This window comes from Herpailurus yagouaroundi, unplaced genomic scaffold (assembly GCF_014898765.1).
Source record: "Herpailurus yagouaroundi ecotype Mexico unplaced genomic scaffold, PumYag 141, whole genome shotgun sequence".
Taxonomy (NCBI): domain Eukaryota; kingdom Metazoa; phylum Chordata; class Mammalia; order Carnivora; family Felidae; genus Herpailurus; species Herpailurus yagouaroundi.
Window position 1 is genome coordinate 66,656,312 of NW_024412396.1, and position 19,003 is coordinate 66,675,314.

Below are 19,003 nucleotides of genomic sequence, written 5' to 3' on the forward strand. Positions count from 1 at the left end.
CCACCAACAGACAGCAGAACTGAGGGGGGGGTTTATTAAATCACGAAGCCCCTCTGCCTCTCCGGGGAGAGAAGATCACAGCCGGCCAAGTGGGTGGTGGTGGGGGTCCGAATCCTACACTAGAAAGGGCAGGGAGAGGGCTGAGGCACAGGAGCCCCCAAAGCCAGCCGTGCTGCCTGTGTGGACGGTGGTCTTGGGAGCTCTTGACGGTGTAGGATTAGATTAGAAGGTCCTCAATCCTGATCTCAGGCAGACAAAACGTTCTCAGCCCCGAGCCATCGCTGGAAGTCCCCGTTATGCCCCAGTAGGATTAGTAATCTTTCCCATGAAGATTGTAGTAGACAGGACGCTATCCTCAATAAGCACCAAAAAGGATCTGTTTATGGTGATGGAGAGCGGCTTCTCCATGGGCAGCGTCTGTGCTCCGGAGCCCGCTGCTCCCTCTGTCCCCTTCTCATCCATCTTCAGCACTGCCTTGTGCACCGCCTGCAGAAATCAGGGGTGCGGTCAGTGTCACCAAGCTCCTCGGAGCTCCGGAGAGGGAGAGGTCTCGGCCGAGGCTGCCCAGCACGGCAGTAACCTGGCTGGTGCCAGCTGCCCCGGGGCTCCTCGTTCTTCCGCCATCATTGCAGAAGGATATGGGCAAACAGCGTGAAGGAAAGAGTGAGGCGAGGGGAGTGCCAGCTGCAGCGGGGAGGGTGGGGTGGTTTGCTAACCTTCCGTGAATTACAGGGAAGTGTCGAGGGGTGTAAGGGCAGAAGGAGTCTATTGAACCTCAGCTAGATGGAAGGGAGGGGATCGTATCCCCACCAAGTCGTGTCCATAGTCCTCTCATCTGCCTGGAGGACAGCGAGGAAGGAGCCAGATTCTGGGGGAGCCGTTGGAGATGACCGAGACCCCAGATCTACCCCAGGACACCGACATCTGTGACCAGGTGACCCGCCCTGGGGGGATGGATGGGCTTCCCGGAATACTGACGCATGGCATTCCACTCTACGGAATTCTACCAAGTTCACTAGCGGGCCGGTAGCCGTTGTTGACACATAGAATCACAGCCATCAGCACGTCTAACTGTGGAAAAGAAATGAGCCACTGAACACAATAAAAGCCTGCCGGAAAGGGGTAGCTGGCATTGACTCTTTACGGGAGGAAGAACTTAAAAGCGAGAAAATTCGGGCGCCTGGGTGGCGCAGTCGGTTAAGCGTCCGACTTCAGCCAGGTCACGATCTCGCGGTCCGTGAGTTCGAGCCCCGCGTCGGGCTCTGGGCTGATGGCTCAGAGCCTGGAGCCTGTTTCCGATTCTGTGTCTCCCTCTCTCTCTGCCCCTCCCCCGTTCATGCTCTGTCTCTCTCTGTCCCAAAAATAAATAAACGTTGAAAAAAAAAATTAAAAGCGAGAAAATTCTATTAACTGTCTTTCTTCCTCTGGCAAAGTGGGAAATAAATCTGAATCAGTGCCTGCTGTCAGCTGGGCTTGGCAACCAAGATCTCTCCCAGATCGGCTTGAACTTCCCAGGTAGCACCAGCCAGTCTCCACCACTCGGGACGCCGTGCTGTCCAGGCTGCAAGCCTTTGGCCAAGCCGTTCCCTTTAATGGAAGATCCTCCCTACGCCTATCCCCGCTTGTTGAAGTCTCCCCCCACCCCCCAACGCCCTTTTACCTTAAAAGTAGGGTTGCCAGATAAAATATAGCATGTACAATTCAAGCTGAATTTCGGGGAAATGATGACTTTCTTCTAGTGTAAGTATATCCCATATTCTGGACTAAAGAAACTATTTGTCACGTATCTGAAATTTGGATTTAACTGAAGGTCCTGTCTGAGATCTGCTATATCCCAGGACACCACCCCATGCGGTTCTCTCTGCCCCCAGCACACAGGTGTTCAGCCTCATTGGAAATCACAGGGCCCTTGGCTTGCTCACGTAGAACATGTTTGCGACTTACTCCCAACAAGCCCGTGAGGCCTTTGGGACAGACTCTGGGTCTGAGCTAGACCAGTCCTAGGCCTTAACAAATGTTCCAGGCCCTGAGCAGTCATTCGTTGCACAGAATCGACTTCCAAAATAGCATCAGGAGCTTGGTATTTCCAACTCCAAAGACCAGAAACATGAGGCATGGGAAGTTATGTGGTCCGCCCAGGATGACATGGCTGGTTAAGGACAGAGCTGGACTGGCACCCGGCCTGACTGGAGGGATGAGACCTGGCTCGTATGGCTGCTGTGACAATGGCTTTGGCCCAGGGCTGTGCGAAGGCTCCCCGTGGGAGGGGGTGGCATCCAGGCCAGGCCCGCTTACCTCACCCACTTTTAGGCTTCGATGAGGGGAGATCCGGGTGAGATCACCATGCTCTTCAAAGATTTTGGTGATACCCAGGTAGGACAGCGTCCTCTTCAGGTCATAGGTCCCGGTGATGGAGAATCTGGGCAAAGATATGTCCACGACCCTGGGGGAGATGGGAGTAACAGGTGAGCAGCAGGGTGTCCCTGCTTCCCTGGGCAGGCACAGGGCAGGGATGAGTGGGACGTTGGCCCTCTCAGCACTGAGGGTCTCAGACCTTCTCTCTGTCCCCAGATTGAGGAGGGACTCTGACCTTGGGACCCTGGCTTCAAAACACCTCTCAACTATGTCCCTTCTCCCTATCAAACCTGCCCCAGAGCCCTCATCCACAGAAATGTTCTCAAGTTTCCACTGTTTCAGGGCCCCATGGGCCACAGACGTTGAGGTGTCCCCACCGCGGTCTCAGCCTTGCCCAAGCCCTGAACCAGTCCTGACCCAGCGAGCCAGATGCCAGAGGCAGCAAGGTCCTGGGATCTGAAGCCAGGCAGAACTGAGTTCAAATCCATTCCGACTCTTGGAACAAATGATCTCACGTTCTTAAGCCACTTGGGCGAAATGATGATGCCAATCACAGCAAGCATGAGGCAGGAAGGATGCTAAAGCAAATGCGTGTAGGCACTGCTGGTGACCAACCAGCAAGTGTTTCTCGTTTCACCCATGAGTTGGTGGCTTCGCATCCTCTGCAGGTGGAATCCGGATCGGCCTCCCCACCCGGGGCTTGGGGCCAGGGGCCCTGGGGTACCCGCGGGCCCTGGGTTCCTGTCCGCCTGGCTCTGAACTCTATTTCTTGTTGCCTATTCACAACCTCATTCCTGCCCACGTTTCTTCTCTTCTTCTGCAGCCCCCATCATAAATGGCATCTGCCTGATCACCCCCCAGGAACAGGTCATGCTCTCTGATGACCTCTAGCCTACAGAACAGAAGCAAACTCATCTCCCCTGGCCCCGAGTCACCTCTCAGCTCCCAGCCCATTTCTTTTCCTCCTTTTCTAAGCAGAAATTAATCATCTCTGCCAGAGATCTCTACTTCTCCCACTATGTCTCGGCCCATTCCACCTAGACCTTTGCCATCAACATCCCACTGTCCAGGGCCACCGTTGACCTCTGCTCGCTTAACCCAGGAGACAGCTCCCAGACAGTGGGTCCCCTTTCTCCACGTGGAAGCATTCCAACCTGAGTCCAGCTCTCTCTCCTTCACCGGCCACTCCTTCTCTCCCCCTTTGCCAGCATCACCTCATTGCCCATCTGTACTGTCTGTGATGCTCCAAGCCCCACCCCCTCGGTCCTCTTATTTTCTATCTTTCCTCCCTCCAGAAGGATCTCATTCAGTGTCAGGGCTTTAAATACCAGCCACAGGCCTGTGGCTCCAAGACTTACCTTCCCACTCATTCATTCACTCAACAAATTAAGTGCCTCTTGTATACAGGGGGTGGTGTTCGAGGTGCTTGGATGCATGTGTGAATGAAAGAGGCAAAACTCGTGACCTTGATTGTGTGCTCTAGCAGGGAAGACAGACAAGAAAACCCAAACGATGAAAAGCATCCCATAAGCATCGATGCATAGACGGGGAGCCTGTGTATAAGGAGGCAATGCATGCGATGGGAAAAAATCCAGATCAACTTGGGGGAATTAGGGATGCTGAGACACAGGGAAGATTGGAGAAACTTTGAAGGAGACAAAGGAATCAGGCAAGCTGGGTCATTTTTTTCTGAGTGAAATGGGGAGCCACAATAGGGTGCTGACCAGAGAGGCTCGACACGCTCTTGCTTAGGGCTGAAAACGGTCATTTTGTCCACTTTGTGAAGGATATGCTCCTGGTGTGGGGCGGGGGTCACAGGAGTTGGTGCCAGGACTCCCCTGGGAAGCGGTTGCAGTCCTACTGTGATGTGGGAGGGTCAGGAACAGGAGCCAGCTAGGATGCACTGTGGAGGAACCCCTATGAGCAGCCTGTGCTTGGACTTCACAAGAAGCCGCTTCTATGTGCTATGAGTATCCCCGGGCCTCTGCGAAGATCTCTGGTTGTGTTAAGCCCAAACCTCCAGGAAGGCCTTTGTTGGCCTGCAGGAAATCTCAAAGGGCCTATCTCACAAAGGGTGGAGCGTGGGCCCTTCTCCCGAAACCAGAGAGATGGCCACAGTTTTCTAGGAACCGGTGTCCTGATGGCAGTCTCAGCTCCAAGGGCTGCAGAGGGGCTTGGGCACAGGCCACATGCAGCACCAGTTGCTGGGACCAGAGCTGCGCCCCATGGAAAACTGGTAGGAATAGCCTAGAGATGGGGATGTTGAGTCCCTCCAGCCCAGCTGCAGGGTCTCTGGTCATCATAATTTGAATACTAAGAGAAATGTGACCTTATGGAGGTCACGTCTCATGAAGCCAGGACTTCTGGATAAAGTGTGGGTGGAGGGTGTGCAGCCCACTTTTCACACCCTTCCATACCCTTCATTCCCCAAGGCACCTCTGTGAACTCAGAAATTGGAGGGCACGGGCTGGAAACTGCCAGCCTTCTTGGTGGCATCCCCAGGTTAAAAGAGATGTGCCTTCATCTTCAACCAATGGGCTGCCATCCCAGAGGTTCACCACGTAGGTAAGCGGACCAGACCTACAAGACGCCTGTCTTTCAATAAACCTGAAGTTCAGATGCTCTTCTGAGAACTTTGGAACCCTGCCTCTTCAACCCATTGGAAGGCAAAGGTCTGTGCCTTCCGTGGGGTCATGATTTGCTACGGCACATTTGATCCCCTCAAGAGTCCTTTGAGGCCGGCGTTAGTGGACCATGCCACAGAAGAGAAAACTGGGTCTCAGCTAAGGTTGGAACCCAGACACTTCCTCCCGTTTCAGGGCCCAGATGCCATTACCCACCGCGGGCCCTGGTTTTCAGCAGGGAGGATCAGGAGCTGCTGTGCAGATCCCAAGACATAGCAGCCCTCTTGGGAAGACCTACCATCTAGCCTGCTGTTCCTCCCCATTCTGACACAGTGACTTTATCTGAGGCCTTCAGAACTGGAATTTCTCTTTCATGAGTTTTCAGCTCAATTTAGAGATCCAACATGTGTTCAACAGTTGCTCCGGGGATACGCTCCTGTGCACTTCCAGCTGCCATATGCTTGTCCTGGCCCTGAAGCTCCCCAGGCACCATGCACATCTACACTGACACCAAGTCGACACTGATGCCAAGTCCCCAGCCCTTACTCTTCCCAAGAACATCTACTATTAAGCAAATGCCTGAGAAGAATTCTGTAGGCTCATCTTAAATCTGTTCTAATTTTATGCTTAAAAAAATTAGTTACTCACTTTAGTCCTTCAACTGTTATTAGTATAACTTATTTGGGCTGCACTTCACCCGTTTTATGATAACATTACAGTTAAAAACATGATTCTGTGTATGACAGACAACTCCCTTTGACACCTCATGTTTGTCCCTGCAGTTTCTCTCTGCCTAGGATTCCATCACTTCTTTCTCATCCGCACACACCACTGTTCAGCCTTGAAGACTTAACCCCAATGCCACCTGCTCCATAGAGCACCGCCCCCCACCACTGCCCACCATGATTTTTCTCTGTCCACTCCACTCTTATGATATAACCATCTCCCTCTAAGAACAAGTGTTTTGCTATATTCCTAGGACTCGTTTTCTGGTCTACTTCCTACCAAAATACAAGTTCATCACGGAGCCCAAAATAGGACTTGGTCATGGGGTTAGAGCTCAATAGATCTGGGCTAGAAGAAGTAAAAAGGAAGAAGGGAGTTGCTGAATATGGCAGGCACCCTCTTACTTTCGTGTTGTTAGTTTTTTCCATCTGACCAAAGTGTCCGTGTTTATGGCCTCCTCCACATTCTTCATTTTACCCTTATCAGGAAGAATGAAGATGGCAGTGATGGTGCCCTGGTAGGGCATTTCCAGGACAGTGCAGGAGAGCTGTTCATCATAGCCGGCTTCATATATGCCCCCGCGGAACATCATGGGCACCTTCACTGACTTTTTTCCATCCAGGATGAAGTCTTCCTCTTTAGTTGCTTTTGGATCAAATTCTTGTTTCCACCTGGCTTAGGATTGAAGAAGGACAAAGTGACATGAGTTTCCTGAAAGGGAAGAGGTGACTGGACCCAGCTAACCAATGATCTCTATCCACGTGGATTCAAGGACGGGGTTTGGATACTCTGGGATATCAGGACATGTCTCCAGGAATCCTTGCCCATGTGCCATACCCTGAAATCTCCTGGTAAGGTGGCATGGGTCTGACTGTCAGTTCCCAAAGAAGCCATGATCAGGGCTGCGGGGCTGAGAGGGAACCTGTGGACTGCCTGAAGCCCAGGTGCTGCTGAGGCTGAGACAGCCCTTGGATTGTGTCCCAGTAGAGAGGCCTGGGTTATACTTAGTAGGAACTATTTGGTCTTATGTGAGTGAAAATACTCAGCTCTGTTCTAAGTCAGTCCTGGAATAGCTGCCCTCAGGTAGGACTGAGAAAACCGATGGAACAGGCTGCTTTGGGGAGCCTACCGAAGAGAAGAAAACACTCAAAGCTGGGTGTTTGGACCCCTCCATTTTGATCCTGACTACTCTTTGATACCATTTAGCATAAAGTGAGACCTGGGTCTTTTCACACCCACTAATCTCAGAGCCCCCAGTAAGGGACCCTGAGGGCCAAGTCCCTGAACTCAACTTCTGACTTCACTGTTCCAGAAGGATGACCTTGAACAAGTGTCTCAATTGCATTCGGCTTCAGCGTCCTTGTCTGAAGAATGAAGAGATTGATGAGTACCTTAGAGGGCTGCTGTGTGACTGAGTGGGAAAGGCAGCACAGATCAATGACCTTGTACATTGAGTATTGAGTGCATGCTAGTCATCATCAGCATCATTGTTGTCATTGCTTTTAAAATATAGGGGATGTAGGGGCGCCTGGGTGGCACAGTCGGTTAAGCATCCGACTTCAGCCAGGTCACGATCTCACGGTCCGTGAGTTCGAGCCCCGTGTCGGGCTCTGGGCTGATGGCTCGGAACCTGGAGCCTGTTTCCGATTCTGTGTCTCCCTCTCTCTCTGCCCCTCCCCCGTTCATGCTCTGACTCTCTCTGTCCCAAAAATAAATAAACGTTGAAAAAAAAATTTTTTAATATAGGGGATGTAGAAACTTTGGGAAATTCCAGATTCTCCTCTCTCCCTCTGCTCTTTTCCTCTATGCCATCAGTCTCACTGTGGATTTGGGAAGAGCTGAACTTCCATATTCAGGACCATGTTTCTGATAGCCCCGACATGATCTTGCCTGATCTGAGAGTTGTTGGCCTCTGATTCTTGCCTATATTGGCCAACCTTTGAGTGTGCATGTGGCATGTGAGTGGCTGTGTGTGGTGTTGACTGGTTGGGGGGGGGGTGGTAAGTGAAACTTAGATTTGGGAATATTCTTTCATCTTCTTTTTCAGTCTCTCACCCTCAGATTCAGTCTCTCACCTTGTAGATTTGTCACATCTACAAAATGTGACAAGGAGACCAGGGCACCCGCCAAAGTGAACCTCATCGCCATCATCAACACAATTACCATCCTGGGTGTCTACTTGGAGTGCTATAAATGCACAGCCTGTGGGTCAAGAGAAGTAGATTCTAGTCCTGACTAGAATCTAGTCCTGACTAGTCCTGCTTTGACTGGCTTTGTAACCCTAAATCAATCTCTTTCCAAGCTACACATCCCTCATCTAAGAAACAGGGAAAAGAATGTCACTCCAATCTCTACAACCAATGTTGTATTAGGATAATCAGTAATAATGAAAATGCACATATGGAGAATAATTTAGACTTCCCCAAATTAGTTTCTCATACATTTTTACTTTGGATCCCAATAAATGCCCTATGAGTTGTGAATAAAGGTACTCATTTTGCAGATAGGGAAAGTAGAGTTCTGATAATTTCATTACATATGAATTAAGGTCACAGAGCAAGCAAGTGGCCAACCCAGGTTTTTAATCTAAGTCTACTGGTCATCCTATCCTTTCCATGCCAACATGCCCCAAGCCTTACCTAGAAAGAAAATACAATTTGTAAGAAGCATCACAGTGCCAGGATCTATATTCTTGATCAGGTTGTTGATTTTCCCCTGGGTTTTCTCATTGATATAGTCATTGATCTGCCTCCGAGTATCTTCCAAGTTCTGGAAGTTGATGGGGACGGTGTCTGCATTGTACTGGTTCTTGACATTTGTCAGAAACTTCCTCTGTGGCTTCAGCTTCTTGTCGATGAACAAGGTGTTTGTGAGGTTCAGCTTTAGGTTCTGGCCCTCCTGGTTTATCCTGTGGATGAGGTAATGAAAGGCTTCATGAAGGTCTTTCTCTGGAATATCCCTGAAGTTGAAACCCTCCTTGATCTCATCCAGGGTGGAATCCTGGGCACCCAGAGATAACATAGCAAAGGCTGAAGAGATGCTCAAGGGGGAAAAGAAGATGTTCTTGTCTGGGCTATTGGACGCCAGCTTCCTGAAAAGCTTGAAGCCGAATTCTGTGTTCCGCTTTGTGAGTTCCTGGGCTGCCCTCCTTCCCTTCCATGATTCGATCTGGCTCACTGGTACATGATTCTTCAGAGGGAGGTTGGGCTGCTGAAGACTTTCCACAGTGAGAAGGCCAGCCAAAAGTAGGCCCAGGCCCAAGATGGGGTTCATTTTCTTTGGCGATTGTCCTGTTGAGTAGTAGACCTGAGGTTAGTAGAAAAAAGAACAAAACAATCCTACTGCCCTTCTATTATTCATAAAGACCAGAAGAAAGAAGCAGCACAGTGAGGTTTATAAATTCTTTAGCATCCATTTTAGCATTTACACTTTACAATCACTCTGGGGACTAGAAACATTTGTCCTTATTTCATAAATGAGACGACTGAGTGTAGAAGAAATCTCTTGGTTTTGTACTCCTCTCCTCATCCTATAATCATGGTATCTCAATTCCTTTGAGAAACTCCCTCCACTACATTGGATCATAATAAGACTACCCCACACTGTGGGCATGTGACTGGGGCTAGGCCATCAGAATACTCCATCCACTGTCACACTGATTGGTTAAGGGATGAGAATGACCAGCATCAGAAAAGTCGTTGTCTTTCCCTGAGAATGCACAATACTCTTAACTTTGGGGTGTCTGGCTTCATTATGCAGTCCTAGAACTCAGGTGGCCATGGGTTCCATATATAGAAGGAAAGAAGAGAGAGAAGGATGGAAAGAAAGAAATGAGGAGACATACTTGGTGACATCTTTGGAGTCCCTGGATCAAGCTTCACCCGAAGCTCACTCACTTCTGTTTCTCCAAGTTATAAGAGCCAGTAAATTTCCCTTTATGGGTTGGCTGGTTTGAGTTGGATTTTTTCCTTAAAACCAAACAAAAATCCTGACTAATTTGCAGAAATAAATCCCTTTGTCTTTTTTTTTTCAACCTTTATTTATTTTTGGGACAGAGAGAGACAGAGCATGAACGGGGGAGGGGCAGAGAGAGAGGGAGACACAGAATCGGAAACAGGCTCCAGGCTCTGAGCCATCAGCCCAGAGCCCGACGCGGGGCTCGAACTCACAGACCGCGAGATCGTGACCTGGCTGAAGTCGGACGCTTAACCGACTGCGCCACCCAGGCGCCCCTAAATCCCTTTGTCTAATATCACATGGTCTATAAGTGGTGGATACCCAGCCCAGGAGAGCCCAGGTCTCTAATAACCCTCTTTCCATATCCCTTTTCCAGGAAAGAGAGGCAGTGTTATAGAGAAGAAAAGCCAAATCTGCCTGGCCCCAGGACTCCTGCTCCTTTTTGCCACTTCTCAGCACAGCATCTCCCAATAAGACTGAGCTTTTGGGGGACAAAAGTTTCATTTTCTGCTTTTCCCCAATTTCTAGTCCTAAGGCTACAGAGAGATGCCAAAAGCATGATATTCTAAAAAGTGTGTTGACTTCTCTAGCTGGACATGCTACTGTCAATGATTTTTACACCAATTTATATTTCTTTGCTCCGTCCTTTGTTTTTACTGTGTATTTTCCTGTAACTTATATCTCTATTTATCTGCAATCCATGGGAAATAATGTGCTCCTCAACAGTCAGGACTGTTCATGGTTGTCTTAGAGTGGGTTCCCAACAAGCAGAGCCCGCAGTGAGAATTCAGGAATTCATTGCCTGTGTAGGAGGAGTCCCTCAGGAAGTGAGGCAAGCAGGACAGAGAGGGAAAGAACTGAGCACGGATGTGGCCCCATGTAATATGGAGACTTGGCCTGATCCACAGGAGAGGGCTCTGGAGCATCAACCATATGGCAGCACTGACCCTGTGAGACAAAGGGGGCTGGCTTTTGGACAACTGTCAGTGGCTATGGTCAGTCTGCCCCCAAGATGCAGATCCTGGGGTAGAACTTCCCAGGTCAGTTAGCTCCTACCCACCAAAGGCAATTTTCCAGAATGGGGAGGGAAGTTGTGAGCTATTAGCAACCAACCTCAGGATCCCCATCCTAGGGGAACTGAGCCCACCTAGTGGGCTCTTTCCAGTTGAGTGACTAAGAGGGTAACTAAATACCTGAACAGGATCTACACCTAGGGGTGCCCTGAATCCCCAAGTTCTTCATGTCCTCAAACCCTCTATGCCAGGTCCTTTGGACACAGCCTTCAGCACCGTGGACAGGGTCTTCAAAGAGGCTCTGACCCAGTGTTTGAAAATTCTAGTGAATCCTACCCATTTCTTCCATTTTCCTAACAGGACTTTATATTTCTAGGTATCTCCCGCTCCTTAGACAGACAACCCATGTGCCTCAGGGGCAGGGCCCTATCTCCAGCTCCAAGGGGGCCCTGACTGTGGTGGTTCAGGAGCTGGGCCCAATCCAAGCAGGATGCAGTGAGGTTCTGCCCTGATGGCTGTTCAGGGAGGGGCACATGACTTATGTGATCCAATGAATGAATTTTGGGGCTCTTTGTTGGCATATGGGGGTGCTGCACTCTCTCTTTCTCTGGATTTCCTGGGCAGGAAGGTGTGGATGCCAGGGACTACCATTTGCCCCATGGGGGAAGTGACTCTGGGGCAAAGCCAACACAGAGAAGGGACATGCAGGGTTTTGCAGAGAAACCAGAGCTGGGCCACAGATTAGGTGAACTCAGAGCCCGCCTTGCCTCCAGACTCCCAGTGGTGCTGGTGTGAGTAATGTAGTCAGCTACTCAAGGCCAAAAGCATCCTAAAAAATACAAATGTATATTAAAAAATGCCTGAGCGACCAAGCAGTAAGGACTCTGGGCTCTGATCTCCGATCTCTTGGCTGTGTGACACTCGGAAAGGTCATCCCCCTCTCTCAGCTTATGTGATCTCTCAGCATCTTATACTCCTCATGATGTATATTTTAGTAAAAATTAAAAATCGATGGTGATGCACAAGGGCTCTAGGAGCTGTCTGAAAATAGGTAATAAAAAGGAAGATTCATAAAATCCCTGAGGATGTTTCAGATAAAGGAAAGAACACAGAAACTAGAAAGGAGTCGATCTCTCAGGCTAGTGGGTTAGACTATTTACAAAATTTGTGTGGTTTAAAAATAGAAGTTTCTTGTATTCAGAATAGATAATTGCCTGTCTGGATGCTAGTTCTCGATACCCAGGAGTGGAGAACTTATCCACCTCAGTTAAGGAGCTGAAAGGACCTACATTCTCGGCAGTAGGTTCACCAGCCAGGTGAGGTGCAAAGCCTTTGGGCAACTTACCGGGAGTGGAGTATGGGTCTGGGCAGAGGGCCAGACCTTCGAGCAGAGAAGGGAAGCTGCTGGAAGCTTCTGGCATAGACCACACCACACACACGCACACACACACACACACACACACACACACATACACACACCACATTTTTAAAGCGATGTTTGGTTAGTGGTCCCTACAAGTGTTTTCTACTTCTCCAAGCTCTTGGAACAAGAACTGATTATGGAATTACAAGTGTAGATATCGGTCCTCTCCTGCTTGTGGGTCTGTTAGGTGACACGGAATAAGCCTATTAACCCTTCAGAGCCTCAGTTTCTTCATCTATTAAATGGGGAGGGGAGTGACATTTTGACTTCCTCCCCACTAGTTGCGGCTACTCATCTCACTGCCCCTGGCCCTGCAGACGCGGACCACACCCCGGCTGGGTCTCAGCTTCCTCCACCTCCATGAGCCTGCGTCCCCCACCTCCTCACCGGCCTCCTGCCCCACCCCACTGAGTCCCAACAGCCTGGCCTCTCTTCCCCCCAAATGGCCCATAGTAGCCCCATTTCTGGGCCTCTCCATCTGTCATCACGGGCTCTAAACTGACTCAGACTTGTCAGATGGGCTCTGGTCCCAGATGCCTGAGTAGGCTAACTTTTATTTCATTCATTAAAATAGCTGAACAACTGGTTGTTTCCCAATAAATTGATAGACTGCCCGTGTTGAGCAATTCTTTGTTGGTTTTTAGTTTGGAGTGAGCGCGCGCGTGCACGTGTGTGTGTGTGTGTGTGTGTGTTTTGTTGTTTCACTAATAAAATAATAAACAAAATAAGAAGAAAAGATCTGAACCTGGTTGGAGCCACGTCGGGGGAATCAGTCTTTCAACTCCTCTCTGACCATCCTGGTCCCACACTTCCTATTAATTTCAGGAAACAATTCCCTTCAGTTAGGAATAGATAAATAGTATGGCCCTGACTCAGGAGTCATTCCTCTTGGAGACAGGTCGAAGCCAGGTGAGGAGCCCTCTGGATGAGCAGCTCAGGTACCCTCAGTCTGCATGTGGAGGGCCGCTGCGGGGAGAGCCCAGGCAGGGGTGCCTCAGGGAGAGGCCAGCAGGGCTGCCGCAGCGAGCTCTGGTCTCCCCTCCCACACCATACTGATGAGCTTAGTAACCGGGATCTGCCCATCAAAGGGACTAAGGGGTGGGCAGAGTGGGACATGCTATCACTTTCAACAAGAATGCTGAAAGTCCTTTCATTCTTACTCTTACCAGTAGTTTGGGAAAAACAATACAGCGGCCAACAGCCCACGTGGGAATCAGAACTACTTGATGCACAGTGGTTGGGGTCTCTTTGGAGCCACCTGGCAAGAAAAAGCTCATGTAGTGTCTGTCTTCACACCAATGAGACTGAAAAGTTCAGGGCGCTTTGGATGAGCTCCCCTCCCCAGTGGCCGGAGCCCTGCTGAGTGACTGCCAGGCAGCTACGGTGCTATTTGCTCCACGAGGGGCCTCTTCCTGCACAGGCTGGACAGAGGCGTCCTGCCATGCCCTGTGTAACCACGGGCCCTCTGAGACCCCAGCTTTCTTCCAGTCCCTTCCAGAGTTCTCCACGGAAGGCACAGTACCTGCATAAACTTAATGCCTTCCCTTGGACTGCGGGACCTGAAGGACACTTCCTAAAGATGTGCCTTGGCATCCTGAAAGACTGGCACCAAACCCTGGGCTTGAGGAGATGTCCCGGGCACGCTCTGCGGTCTACCTACTTTAAGGGGGTTAATACCATTTTTTAAACAATTTTTTTTTAACATTTATTGACTTTTGCGAAACAGAGAACGAGCAGGGGAGGGACAGAGAGAGACGGAGACAAAGAATCCGAAGCAGCCTCCAGGCTCTAAGCTGTCAGCACAGAGCCCGACGTGGGGCTCGAACTCATGAACTGTGAGATCATGACCCGAGGCATAGTCAGTCACCTAACCGACTGAGCCACCCAGGCGCCCCAGGGGTTAATACCGTTTTAAGGAGAGATCGCTTTAGACAGAGTAGACTGTATTATTTTTTGAAGGAAGTTTAGAAGGAAATAGTGGTGAGACATACCCTCCTTCCCCTGCTGGACGTGACAGCTGACCCGGGAACCAAATCTGATGACTATTGTAGGAGACTTCGTTCTCCTTCCTGAGAAACAAAGAGGGTAGAACACAAGGACATCGTCTCATCCCCAAATTTGCCCTGGAGATTTCTGCCTTTACTCTTTTCCTTTTTAGTGTTTGTTTATCTTTGCGAGAGACTGAGAGAGAGAGAGAGAGAGAGAACGAGCAGGGGATGGGCAGAGAGACGGGGGGAGAGAGCATCTGAAGCAGGCTCTGCACTAACAGCAGAGAGCCCGACGCGGGGCTCGAGCTCACGAACCACAAGATATGACCTGAATCGAAGTCAGAGGCTCAACCGACTAAGCCACCCAGGTGCCCCGTGCCTTCATTCTTTTAAGAGATATTTTGAGCCTTCCCTCCGTGCCAGGCACAGGGGCAGAGGTGCAACGCCCCCTGTGACCTTCCTTGGAGCCTAAACATGGAGCTGTGTCTCCTGAGAGGCGATGACCACAGCCAGCCCCACAGACTTCACCAAATCCTCAGGCACTTTCCGGCTCTTTGGCCCGTTTCTCCTGCCTTCAGTGACCTCATTCCAGGATGAGGGAATATGTACGTTGGGAAGGCTGAGCGACCATCGATTTCGGGGCCACTTGTGCCATAAAGGGGAAACAGAGGCACAGAGGACAAAGGAGCTGTCTAAGGTCACGACATGCATTTTGCCGGATCAGAGTGGAAATCCCTACTCAATCAGGCTCTTCAAGAGAGGGGTTTCCCAGATTTGGAACTCCTCCGGAATTTCTTCAAGACACCCACCCTGGGACGGCGCCGCATTTTCCCACGGGCGAAAGCAAACTTTGTTTGGAATAGACAGCAAACAAACCAACCACACTGGGCTTTTCCAAAGACAAGATATCATACTCACAGTGCATTCAGGAGAAATCCACTGAGCCAGCCAAATGGATCTGGTTTTCTTGCTTTATTATTTATACTTCCATGGCCTCTTGGTAATGTAGACCGAAGGCCAATAAAATTAGCTGGCTTGAGTGGGCAGGTGATGGAGACTCTGGGAGCAGTGGCCACGCCACTTCTCGGGGGCTTCTCCTCATCCCCGGAGGCAGCAGCATGATATTTAGACCACACCTGCTGGGTTGTGGCTTCTCTAATGAAGTCCATTTATATCTTTTGCAACCACCGTATTTCCCAATCGCGGTGGATCTGGGACTTGGAGTATTCTGCAGGTGCACCAACCCGCAGTCCTGACATTAAATACTCAGCCCAAACATCACCGCTGTCACCGATGGGAAGAGGCAGACTGGGTTTCTTGGGGTCATTCCCCTCATCCCCCCGTTTCTTGCTTTTGCGATTTTTCAAGTACTCTACAATTATCAGTTCCATTGTGTGAGCTCGCATGGAGTCCTCTAGGGGAAGAGAAATAATTACATAGATAGTTTCTCTTAGGGATAACGGGAATCAAACACTCCCATCACAGTCCGTGCTCATTCAAGAAAATCACAAGCTGCCTTCCGGCCGCGTGTTGCACGGGAGTAGTGAGACTATGCGGGGTTTGACTCCCCTTACTTTTCTGCACTTTCTGGGTTGTCTTTAAGGAACAGGTGTTACCTGAGAAGTAATTTTGAAGAGATTGGAAATAAAATGAAACTCTTCTCTTATCTTTCAAACCCGCTGACCCCAGGAGGGAAGAATGAGGAACGCAAGGCACCTGTTTTCAGTTCTGCTTTCTCTCACTCATTCTAAGGAGCAGAAAAATCATTCAAATATCCCCCCCCCCGCCCCCCGCCCCGCGCTTAGTGACGTCTCATAATAGGTCTTATGTGACCACAGGACCAAGAGTTTATTATTTTTTGAAGCAAGTTTAGAACGAAGTAGTGGTGCGACATACCCTCCTTCCCCTGCTGGACATGAGAGATGACCCGGGAACCAAATCTGATGACTGTTGCAGGAGACTTCGTTCTCCTTCCTGGGGAATGAAGAGGGTAGAACACAAGGACATCATCTCATCCCTACATTTGCTCTGGACATTTCTGCCTTTATTCTTTTTCCTTTCAATGTTTATTTAGTTTTGTGAGAGATTGAGAGAGAGAGAGAGAGAGAGAGAGAGAGCACAAGCAGGGGACGGGCAGAGAGAGAAGTGTTTCCTTCCTCTGGGATGCTACTTTACGCAGAGATGTGACTCGCATCCTCAGAGCTGTGCGGAGCAGACGACCCAGCGAAGCCTTCTAGAAAAGAGGAGACCCTGGCTCTTTCCCAGGCCTGGGTCAGCCACATCCTGATACACTCAGAGACCAGACCAACCAGGCTGTGGGGATGTGGGGCTCAAGCTGCGAGAATCAGGAGGAGCCCCTGCAGGAGGCCGTGAGCCGCCACCTTCCCTCACCCTGGGGGGCAGGCCTGCCCGCTGGGGTGCATCTGGGCCGCATACACCGAGTGGAGGAGGTGGGAGGGCTCGCTGTGGGACTCCATTCACTGAGGGGTGTGGATGGACATGCAGCCATGGCAACGCGATGGGCTAAGGTGAGGGCGTTGGTCCTGAGATCCAGCCGGGCAGATGCTGACCCAGAATCTGGGTCTGTGCCCTGGTTTGGGAGGGAAGAACCCTGCTTGCTAATGACAGGGTGGGACCTGTGTGAGTCTTTGGACCACACCTGCTGGCTGCTGCAGACATACTCTGCTTCTGGGCAAACTCCCACGGGAGACACGCGGGAGAGGCCGTAAAGGGACAGCGCTGCGGCCAGGTGGGGATGCTTGCTGAGCAGTACTGGGCTGCACCGGGGGTGCCTGAGCTCAGACAACGCCCAGGGGCCAGTAGGCCACGGCGGAGGCCGGCCACGCAGGGAGGCCAGGCCTTAAGTCTCCGCAAACGGTTGCCCACCCCTGCCGGGGAGGAACCATTAGGGTTCTGATGGGCCAAGGTGGCCTTGCAGAGGTGGGTGCCGGTGGAGAGCAGTGGCCGTGGGAGGACCAGCCCCTTCCCAGCACCCATCAAGGGGCCGCGGCCTAGACTTGAGGCTGCCCTGACCACCTGTAGATGGGAACATTCGAGGCCCACGGATTTGGGCCTGGTGTCCGTAGAAGGTTAGGAAGGTGAAGATGATTGTCCAGTCTGGGGACACCGCAGTGAGCTGACAGACCTGAGGCAGTAGCCTGCGGCAGGGGCATGGCCTGAATACGTTTTTATGGTGCAGCTACGTGTCGGGGTGAGGGGGGGAACAGGGGGCTTCCGGCTGTACCCTCGCTCTTTGGTTGTCCGAGATGCTGGGCCTGGGAGAGGTCTCTATCCTAGATCTAGGAACATGTTAGTGACCATGCCAGTCCCCGCGTCCAGGAGCACAGGTCTGCTTGGAACACGGGAGGGCACAGAGACGAAGCCACACTCGGTAAAGGCTTATTACTGTGCATTATTAAAAGATACTTGCTGATGGGTATATTGCATTTTTCACACCAACTTTGTAAGTTAGGTGCTGTGAGACCCATTTTACGTGAGAGGAAACTGAGGTTCCTCTAGCCAGATGATTAGCGGACCTGAGACTGAAAATCAGGCCTTCTGGCTCCTAATCCCTTGTTCTAGCAATGGCTCCGGAAGACCATGGATGAAATCGGGGACCACGGCACTTGGACAGCCAGCACTGGCCTCAAGTCCCTGTCCAGGCTGGCGCTCCATGCAGCCAGGCATGGAAAAGGAGACAGAGCGTCTGTCTCTTTGATGGTTTTGTTTTAAAAAATTTTAGTTTATTTATTTCTTTTGAGAGAGAGTGAACGAGAGAGCGTGTGTGCAAGTGGGGGAGGAAGGGCAGAGGGAGGGGGAGAATCCCAGGCAGGCTCTGCACTGTCAGCACAGGGCCCGACGTGGGGCTCGAACCCAAGAACCATGAGATCATAACCTGAGCTGAAGTCAGATGCTTAACCGACTGAGCCACCCAGGTGCCCCCCCCTTTTTTTTGATGTTTAAAAAAATGTTTTTTAGTTCATTTGTTTATTTTGAGAGAGAGAGAAAGAGAGAGAGAGAGAGAGAGAATGTCTGCTATTTGAATGGTCACCTCAGCCCTTGGTTCTCTCCCCTAAGACACACACACACACACACACACACACACACACACAGTCCTTGGATTGGCCTCCCCGTCCCCTCCTTTCCTCTTCGTGAGTCTTTCTTGGGCTTCCCTCGGCCTCCCTCTCCCAGTTACTGGCCCTCTGTATGTCTCAGTCCTGCAGCCTCCGGTTTTGGAGCAGGCTCCCTCCAGGCTCCCCAGCCCCACAAGCCCCTTCGGCAAACCGGGTGGGCTTCTGCCCAGGACCCGCCAAGCCCGCTTCTATCACCTCCTCCCTCCCCCCCGGCTCAGCCTGACCAGTCGGCCCTGCTAGGGTCCCTGCCCAGACGGCAGCCTGCCTGGAGCTCTTTTCCTGCCTGGTGAGGCCTGCACCTGCTTTCCTCGACCCCACCCGACACGGCACCTGGCGCTTTGCGGACACCGTGGGAGCTCTGTGGATCCACTGACGGAGGCCGAGCTCACTGGGATCTGAGCGTTCGGCACCCGGGAAAGCTTGGAGACAAAGGTGAGGGCACTCTGCATACCAGTCCTTGGTTCCACGGCCTTGATGTCTGTAATGTCTCTCTGTAGAATCAGCCACCCCAGATTCCTTCCCTGGGGCAGGAGGGGAGTGACAGAGGTGGCCTAACACTGCTGTAGGACGTCAACCACACAGCACAGTCCCTGCCCCGCTTCCCAGGCGCAGGCTGGAAGCAGGCATCGTGCCCTGCCCTGCCCCTAGCTCTGGGAGGTCTAGAACCCACAGGCCTTGGCCTGTGCTCTGGGCTGCTGACTTAGGTCGCCTGTAACACACAGGTGACTGATGAAGCCATATCTTGCCCTTGATCTCAGTTTACCCACCTGTTCAGCCGTGGGGG

The 19,003-nt window shown here is 51.2% G+C and overlaps 1 protein-coding gene across 3 annotated transcripts; it reads right to left on the reverse strand.

Moving 5' to 3' along the window:
• Positions 1-9: 9 nt before the first annotated feature.
• SERPINA12 (serpin family A member 12) lies at positions 10-15,241 on the reverse strand. Of its 3 annotated transcripts, XM_040478151.1 has the most exons (6): positions 15,005-15,241; positions 9,550-9,673; positions 8,345-8,995; positions 6,110-6,380; positions 2,296-2,443; positions 10-486 (listed from the first exon to the last, which is right to left on the reverse strand). In XM_040478151.1, exons 2-6 carry the CDS (start codon positions 9,557-9,559, stop codon positions 295-297), a joined length of 1,272 nt encoding a protein of 423 aa, XP_040334085.1. In that variant the 5' UTR covers positions 9,560-9,673; positions 15,005-15,241; the 3' UTR covers positions 10-294. The 3 variants fall into 3 exon arrangements, with proteins under 3 accessions (XP_040334085.1, XP_040334086.1, XP_040334087.1); XM_040478152.1 differs by lacking the exon at positions 9,550-9,673; XM_040478153.1 differs by lacking the exon at positions 9,550-9,673 and having other exon boundaries at positions 8,345-9,011.
• Between the last annotated feature and the right edge of the window lie 3,762 nt (positions 15,242-19,003).

Excerpts from the sequence above, each read along its gene's own strand:
- SERPINA12 (XM_040478151.1), bottom strand. Across the intron at positions 2,444-6,109 it reads AAAAAACTAACAACACGAAA|GGTCGTGGACATATCTTTGC; the intron begins GTAAGAGGGTGC and ends CATCTCCCCCAG. Across the intron at positions 487-2,295 it reads GAAGCCTAAAAGTGGGTGAG|GCGGTGCACAAGGCAGTGCT; the intron begins GTAAGCGGGCCT and ends TGATTTCTGCAG.